Genomic DNA, 9,172 nt, shown 5'->3' with positions numbered 1-9,172 from the left:
GCATCCTAGTCTGTGTCATAGAAAACAGATTCTGGGATCCTAGTCTGTTTCATAGAGGAACAGATCCTGGCATCCTAGTCTGTGTCATAGAGAACAGATCCTGGGATCCTAGTCTGTGTCATAGAGAACAGATCCTGGCATCCTAGTCTGTGTCATAGAGAAAAGATCCTGGCATCCTAGTCTGTGTCATAGAAAACAGATCCTGGGATCCTAGTCTGTTTCATAGAGGAACATATCCTGGCATCCTAGTCTGTGTCATAGAGAACAGATCCTGGGATCCTAGTCTGTGTCATAGAGAACAGATCCTGGAATCCTAGTCTGTCATAGAGAACAGATCCTGGCATCCTAGTCTGTGTCATAGAGAACAGATCCTGGGATCCTAGTCTGTGTCATAGAGAACAGATCCTGGCATCCTAGTCTGTGTCATAGAGAAGAGATCCTGGGATCCTAGTCTGTGTCATAGAGAAGAGATCCTGGGATCCTAGTCTGTGTCATAGATAACAGATCCTGGGATCCTAGTCTGTGTCATAGAGAAGAGATCCTGGGATCCTAGTCTGTGTCATAGAGAACAGATCCTGACATCCTAGTCTTTGTCATAGAGGAACAGATCCATGCATCCTAGTCTGTGTCATAGAGAAGAGATCCTGGGATCCTAGTCTGTGTCATAGAGAAGAGATCCTGGGATCCTAGTCTGTGTCATAGAGAACAGATACTGGGATCCTAGTCTGTGTCATAGAGAAGAGATCCTGGGATCCTAGTCTGTGTCATAGAGAAGAGCTCATGGGATCCTAGTCTGTGTCATAGAGAACAGATCCTGGGATCCTAGTCTGTGTCATAGAGAAGAGATCCTGGCATCCTAGTCTGTGTCATAGAGAACAGATCCTGGCATCCTAGTCTGTGTCATAGAGAACAGATCCTGGCATCCTAGTGTGTGTCATAGAGAACAGATCCTGGCATCCTAGTCTGTGTCATAGAGAACAGATCCTGGGATCCTAGTCTGTGTCATAGAGAACAGATCCTGGCATCCTAGTCTGTTTCATAGAGAAGAGATCCTGGGATCCTAGTCTGTCATAGAGAAGAGATCCTGGGATCCTAGTCTGTGTCATAGAGAAGAGATCCTGGGATCCTAGTCTGAGTCATAGAGAAGAGATCCTGGGATCCTAGTCTGTGTCATAGAGAAGAGATCCTGGGATCCTAGTCTGTGTCATAGAGAAGAGCTCATGGAATCCTAGTCTGTGTCATAGAGAACAGATCCTGGGATCCTAGTCTGTGTCATAGAGAAGAGATCCTTGGATCCTAGTCTGTCATAGAGAAGAGATCCTGGGATCCTAGTCTGTGTCATAGAGAAGAGATCCTGGGATCCTAGTCTGTGTCATAGAGAACAGATACTGGGATCCTAGTCTGTTTCATAGAGAAGAGATCCTGGGATCCTAGTCTGTGTCATAGAGAAGAGCTCATGGGATCCTAGTCTGTGTCATAGAGAACAGATCCTGGGATCCTAGTCTGTGTCATAGAGAACAGATCCTGACATCCTAGTCTGTGTCATAGAGGAACAGATCCAGGCATCCTAGTCTGTGTCATAGAGAAGAGATCCTGGGATACTAGTCTGTGTCATAGAGGAACAGATCCAGGCATCCTAGTCTGTGTCATAGAGAAGAGATCCTGGGATCCTAGTCTGTGTCATAGAAACAGATCCTGGGATACTAGTCTGTGTCATAGAGAACAGAACCTGGGATCCTAGTCTGTGTCATAGAGAACAGAACCTGGGATCCTAGTCTGTGTCATAGCGAACAGATCCTGGGATCCTAGTCTGTGTCATAGAGAACAGATCCTGGGATCCTAGTCTGTGTCATAGAGAACAGATCATGACATCCTAGTCTGTGTCATAGAGGAACAGATCCATGCATCCTAGTCTGTGTCATAGAGAACAGATCCTGGGCTCCTAGTCTGTCATAGAGAACAGATCCTGGCATCCTAGTCTGTGTCATAGAGAACAGATCCTGGCATCCTAGTCTGTGTCATAGAGAACAGATCCTGGGATCCTAGTCTGTGTCATAGAGAACAGATCCTGGCATCCTAGTCTGTGTCATAGAGAACAGATCCTGGGATCCTAGTCTGTGTCATAGAGAACAGATCCTGGCATCCTAGTCTGTGTCATAGAGAACAGATCCTGGCATCCTAGTCTGTGTCATAGAGGAACAGATCCAGGCATCCTAGTCTGTGTCATAGAGAACAGATCCTGGGATCCTAGTCTGTGTCATAGAGAAGAGATCCTGGGATCCTAGTCTGTGTCATAGAGGAACAGATCCAGGCATCTTAGTCTGTGTCATAGAGAAGAGATCCTGGGATCCTAGTCTGTGTCATAGAGAACAGATCCTGGGATACTAGTCTGTGTCATAGAGAACAGAACCTGGGATCCTAGTCTGTGTCATAGAGAACAGAACCTGGGATCCTAGTCTGTGTCATAGCGAACAGATCCTGGGATCCTAGTCTGTGTCATAGAGAACAGATCCTGGGATCCTAGTCTGTGTCATAGAGAACAGATCCTGACATCCTAGTCTGTGTCATAGAGGAACAGATCCATGCATCCTAGTCTGTGTCATAGAGAAGAAATCCTGGGATCCTAGTCTGTGTCATATAGAACAGATCCTGGGATCCTAGTCTGTGTCATATAGAACAGATCCTGGCATCCTAGTCTGTGTCAAATAGAACAGATCCTGACATCCTAGTCTGTGTCATAGAGAACAGATCCTGGCATCCTAGTCTGTGTCATAGAGAACAGATCCTGGCATCCTAGTGTGTGTCATAGAGAACAGATCCTGGGATCCTAGTCTGTGTCATAGAGAACAGATCCTGGGCTCCTAGTCTGTCATAGAGAACAGATCCTGGCATCCTAGTCTGTGTCATAGAGAACAGATCCTGGCATCCTAGTCTGTGTCATAGAGAACAGATCCTGGGATCCTAGTCTGTGTCATAGAGAACAGATCCTGGCATCCTAGTCTGTGTCATAGAGAACAGATCCTGGGATCCTAGTATGTGTCATAGAGAACAGATCCTGGCATCCTAGTCTGTGTCAGAGAGAACAGATCCTGGCATCCTAGTCTGTGTCATAGAGGAACAGATCCAGGCATCCTAGTCTGTGTCATAGAGAGCAGATCCTGGGATCCTAGTCTGTCATAGAGAACAGATACTGGGATCCTAGTCTGTGTCATAGAGGAACAGATCCTGGCATCCTAGTCTGTGTCATATAGAACAGATCCTGGGATCCTAGTCTGTGTCATATAGAACAGATCCTGGCATCCTAGTCTGTGTCATATAGAACAGATCCTGACATCCTAGTCTGTGTCATAGAGAACAGATCCTGGGATCCTAGTCTGTGTCATGGAGAACAGATCCTGGGCTCCTAGTCTGTCATAGGGAACAGATCCTGGCATTCTAGTCTGTGTCATAGAGAACAGATCCTGGGATCCTAGTCTGTGTCATAGAGAACAGATCCTGGGATCCTAGTCTGTGTCATAGAGAACAGATCCTGGCATCCTAGTCTGTGTCATAGAGAACAGATCCTGGGATCCTAGTCTGTGTCATAGAGGAACAGATCCTGGCATCCTAGTCTGTGTCATAGAGAACAGATACTGGGATCCTAGTCTGTGTCATAGAGAACAGATCCTGGCATCCTAGTCTGTGTCATAGAGAACAGATCCTGGGATCCTAGTCTGTGTCATAGAGAAGAGATCCTGGGATCCTAGTCTGTGTCATAGAGAAGAGATCCTGGGATCCTAGTCTGTGTCATAGAGAAGAGATCCTGGGATCCTAGTCTGTGTCATAGAGAACAGATCCTGGCATCCTAGTCTGTGTCATAGAGAACAGATCCTGGGATCCTAGTCTGTGTCATAGAGAACAGATCCTGGCATCCTAGTCTGTGTCATAGAGAACAGATCCTGGCATCCTAGTCTGTGTCATAGAGAACAGATCCTGGCATCCTAGTCTGTGTCAAAGAGAACAGATCCTGGCATCCTAGTCTCTGTCATAGAGAACAGATCCTGGCATCCTAGTCTGTGTCATAGAGAACAGATCCTGACATCCTAGTCTGTGTTATAGAGAACAGATCCTGGCATCCTAGTCTGTGTCATAGAGAACAGATCCTGGCATCCTAGTCTGTGTCATAGAGAACAGATCCTGGGATCCTAGTCCGTGTCATAGAGGAACAGATCCTGGCATCCTAGTCTGTGTCATAGAGAACAGATCCTGGCATCCTAGTCTTTGTCATAGAGAACAGATCCTGGGATCCTAGTCTGTGTCATAGAGAACAGATCCTGGCATCCTAGTCTGTGTCTTAGAGAACAGATCCTGACATCCTAGTCTGTGTCATAGAGAACAGATCCTGCATCCTAGTCTGTGTCATAGAGAACAGATCCTGGCATCCTAGTCTGTGTCATAGAAAACAGATCCTGGCATCCTAGTCTCTGTCATAGAGAACAGATCCTGGGATCCTAGTCTGTGTCATAGAGAAGAGATCCTGGGATCCTAGTCTGTGTCATAGAGAAGAGATCCTGGCATCCTAGTCTGTGTCATAGAGAACAGATCCTGGGATCCCAGTCTGTGTCATAGAGAACAGATCCTGGCATCCTAGTCTGTGTCATAGAGAACAGATCCTGGCATCCTAGTCTGTGTCATAGAGAACAGATACTGGGATCCTAGTCTGTTTCATAGAGGAACAGATCCATGGGGAATGTTCAATCACTGGGTAATAAGTCGGATGAACTGCTGGGATTAATACGGACCCAGAGGGAATACAAAGAATGCAGTTTGATATGCTTTACTGAAACATGGTTACGTGGCGAGATCCCGGACTCAAGTGTTTCAGTACCAGGATTTCACATGGTTCGGGCGGATAGAGACACTATGAAGAGCGGCAAAAAAAAGGGTGGTGGAGTTATACTCTACATAAACAATGGTTGGTGCAATCAGGGGCATGTGACTGTAAGGGAGCGCCATTGTTGTCCGAACATTGAATTGCTAGCTGTTGGCCTCAGACCTTACTATATTCCTAGAGAATTCTCGCTTGTTACTGCAATAGTGTTGTACATACCACCAACTGCAAACCATGAGGCTGCAGGTGAAGTGCTGTCAGGAGTCATTGCTCGGCTCCAGCTGAAACACCCCAACTCGCTTACTGTAATCTCTGGGGATTTTAACCGAGCTAAAATTTCTACTGCCTTACCTAAATTTTATCAATTTGTGAAATGTACAACACGTGACAATATTACTTTAGACTTACTCTATGCGAATGTCAAGAATGCTTATTCATCCTCTACCCTGCCGCCCTTGGGGAAGTCTGATCACAATCTTGTACTATTGTCACCAGTCTACCAACCTGTTGTTAAGGCCCCTTCACATTAAGTGACGCTGCAGCGATACAGACAACGATCCGGATCGCTGCAGCGTCGCTGTTTGGTCGCTGGAGAGCTGTCACACAGACCGCTCTCCAGCGACCAACGATGCCGGTAACCAGGGTAAACATCGGGTAACTAAGCGCAGGGCCGCGCTTAGTAACCCGATGTTTACCCTGGTTACCATGCTAAAAGTAAAAAAAAACAAACACTACATACTTACCTACCGCTGTCTGTCCTCCAGCGCTGCGCTCTGCTTCTCTGCTCTCCTCCTGTACTGTCTGTGAGCCGGAAAGCAGAGCGGTGACGTCACCGCTCTGCTTTCCGGCTCACAGACAGTACAGGAGGAGTGCAGAGCACAGCGCTGGAGGACAGACAGCGGTAGGTAAGTATGTAGTGTTTGTTTTTTTTTACTTTTAGCATGGTAACCAGGGTAAACATCGGGTTACTAAGCGTGGCCCTGCGCTTAGTTACCCGATGTTTACCCTGGTTACCAGTGAAGACATCGCTGGATCGGTGTCACACACGCCGATCCAGAGATGTCAGCAGGAGTCCAGCGACGAAATAAAGTTCTGGACTTTATTCAGCGACCAACGATCTCCCAGCAGGGGCCTGATCGTTGGTCGCTGTCACACATAACGATTTCATTAACGATATCGTTGCTACGTCACAAATAGCAACGATATCGTTAACAATATCGTTATGTGTGAAGGTACCTTTAGTACACAGCCTCCTAAGATTAAATCAGTTAGAATGTGGAATCCAACAAATGAACAGGCTTTACAGGATTGCTTTCATCTTACAGACTGGGATGTGCTGCTTGGGACAATGGAGGAGTATACAAATGTTAATGAAGTGGTTGGTAGAGTGACTGACTACATTAACTTCTGCACTGATATGTTGGTGCCAACTAAAAAGATTAGGTGTTTTGCAAACAACAAGCCATGGATAACAAAGGAATTGAAGCATTTGCTCAACAGGAAAAAAAAGGCATTTAAACTGGGTGACAAAGAGGAAATTAAAATGATACAGCATGAATTGAAGCATAAAATAAAGGAGGCCCAGGAAGCCTTCAGAATTAAACTTGAAAAGAAACTGTCCCACAATAATACCAGAGAAGTTTGGTCAGGAATGAAATTACTGACTGGGCTTAGGGTATCGTCACACAGTACAATTTTGATCGCTACGACGGCACGATTCGTGACGTTCGAGCGATATAGTTACGATATCGCAGTGTGTGACACGCTCCTGCGATCAGGGACCCCGCTGTGAATCGTACGTCGTAGCACATCGTTTGAAACTTTCTTTCGTCGTCTAGTGTCCCGCTGTGGCGGCATGATCGCATGGTGTAACAAAGGTGTGCACGATATTGTATACGATGTAAAGGGCGGAGGAGCTGGCTACGTAGGAGCGCAAAATTCTCCACCTCCCGTGTGCTGATTGGGCGGTACAATACTGTGCGCTCATTCGACAGACAAAGGACTATTGTTCCAAGCGGATAAAACCGGAGCTGTCGAGCGCTCTATTCATTTCTCTCTGTAGCACGTGCTGGATACAGAACTCCTAAATTCGCTAGATTCCCTGTACTTTTATAACTACTATAACTACAGACTTTTACCGCAAAAGGTATGCATAACGCTACAGTGTAGCAGATGTTGCGCTTCAACGGGGATAAACGCTGGAGCGTGGTCGATTGTTCCTTTATGGAGAGTAGAGTAGGGTAGGCCTGAGAACCTCAGGTACACAGCTGTAGCGTGGCCCAATTAATTAATCCTTTTACAGATCGAGATGGTTGACTGCCCCATTTAATGCCAGTAGTAACATATATAGTTATTAGATCAATGGTCAAAACATTGTTTTGTAAGCACGTGTATTTATTGTACATTTGTTTTATTTTTAGGAACTATGCTCACTTCCGATGAGAGTTCTGTTGTTGCTGCTGCCCTGGTGTTTGAGGCAGCACGTCTCCAAGAGGAGAGACGTCCTAAACGAAAACGTCGCATATGGACCCGGAGCTGGCTGCAGAAAAGATCCACATTGTCACACATGGGTCTCATAAGAGAGTTACGTGACAATAACCCTCATGATTTCCGAAACTACCTTCGGATGTCAGAGGAATCCTTCCAAATAATACTGTCTGCTGTTACGCCACTCATACAAAGGCGTGATACGCCGATGCGTGCAGCCGTGCCCGTGGATGAAAGGTTGGCGGTGACACTGCGGTTCCTGGCAACAGGAAGGTCTCTTCAGGATTTGCAGTTTTCCGCAGCTGTTTCCAGACCTTTCCTGAGCGTTGTGATTCCGGAGACATGCGAGGCCATTGTGCACAGCTTAAGGCATTATATGGAGGTACTACTATATTATTTTGGCTGTTGTGTTATGTCGATATATTATACTAGCTATTTAACCCGTTCTACGCCCTGGTTGCGCGCATTTCTATTGGTATATGTTCTACATCCTATCATGTGCTGCTCCCATCCTGCGCCCCCATTCTGACATGTGCTGCTGCGATCCTGCGCCATCCTGCGCCTCCATTCTGACATGTGCTGCTCCCATTTTGCGGCTCCATTCTGACATGTGCTGCTCCAATCCTGCGCCACCCTTCTTTTATTTGCTGCTCCCAACGTAATTTAATAGGTTATATTATTTTGATATATTGTTTTGCACCCCCTCTCAGTCAGTGAAGCCGTCTGATAAAATGGCTGCCTGCATATTCTGGATTGTTGACTATAACTTTGTTATACTAATCAAAACTGTGCGTCAATCACTCTAGGATGTCCACATGAGAGTGTATGTGCACAACAATATATTTGACCTAATTTGTACATGTTTCCTTCTCATCTTGCAGTTTCCCAAGACGGCGGATGACTGGAAGAAGATTGCTTCCGATTTTGATCAGCTGTGGCAGTTTCCAAACTGCGGTGGTGCATTAGATGGAAAGCATGTGCGCATCACGCAACCAGCCAACTCTGGATCCTTTTTTTTCAACTACAAAGGATATTTCAGTGTGATCCTCATGGCCCTTGTCAATGCGAACTATGAGTTCGTCGATGTGGATGTTGGCATGAATGGTCAAGTCTCCGACGGTGGAGTTTTTGAACACACTTCATTTGGGGAAAGCTTAAGGAACAATCAACTGCAGTTGCCAGTAAATGAAGACACAAAAGCAAACCTCAATTTTGTTTTCATCGCAGACGAAGCTTTCCCTCTTCATCCACATTTGCTGAAGCCATTTGCACAGAGAACACTCACACCGGAGCGCCGAATCTATAATTACCGGTTGTCGAGGGCCCGTCGTGTGGTTGAAAATGCCTTTGGGATTATGGCTAATCGGTTTAGAGTGTTCCACACAGCTATCAACTTGAAGCTGCCGTCTATAGACTTTGTGGTTTTGGCATGCTGTGTGCTCCATAATTTCCTGAGACATCATGATACGAGCTCCTATTCTCCTCCTTCGTTTATTGATGCAGTGGACCCAAGAACCGGAGATATTGTGCCCGGGGAATGGCGTACACAACCTGATAATTTAACAGCTCTTCAAGCACTTGGATCTGGCAGACAGGCAGACGATGCAAGGGACTGTCGAGAAAAATACTGTCAGTACTTTAATGGTTCTGGAGCTGTACCCTGGCAGGATCGCGCCGTATAAAAAAAATATTTCTTTTTGTTTTGCTGTTTACTCAACAATATGTATGTTATGCTTTCGTGTCCACAATGTAAATTTGCGAGTAGGTCACTGTCTTTTCTGTAATAAAATTAAATTGTATTTATTTCTCCCGTTA

The 9,172-nt window shown here is 45.9% G+C and overlaps 1 protein-coding gene across 1 annotated transcript; it reads left to right on the top strand.

Annotated features, from left to right (window-relative positions):
- The first annotated feature begins 7,295 nt into the window (after positions 1-7,295).
- Positions 7,296-9,172, top strand: LOC138652298 (uncharacterized). Its single transcript, XM_069743085.1, has 2 exons — positions 7,296-7,739; positions 8,239-9,172. The coding sequence occupies exons 1-2, from the start codon at positions 7,296-7,298 to the stop codon at positions 9,037-9,039; spliced, it is 1,245 nt and encodes a 414-aa protein (XP_069599186.1). The 3' UTR covers positions 9,040-9,172.

This window comes from Ranitomeya imitator, chromosome 10 (assembly GCF_032444005.1).
Source record: "Ranitomeya imitator isolate aRanImi1 chromosome 10, aRanImi1.pri, whole genome shotgun sequence".
Taxonomy (NCBI): Eukaryota; Metazoa; Chordata; class Amphibia; order Anura; family Dendrobatidae; genus Ranitomeya; species Ranitomeya imitator.
The sequence above is the reverse complement of the archived record's forward strand: the minus strand, read 5'-3'. Positions and strand labels throughout refer to the sequence as shown.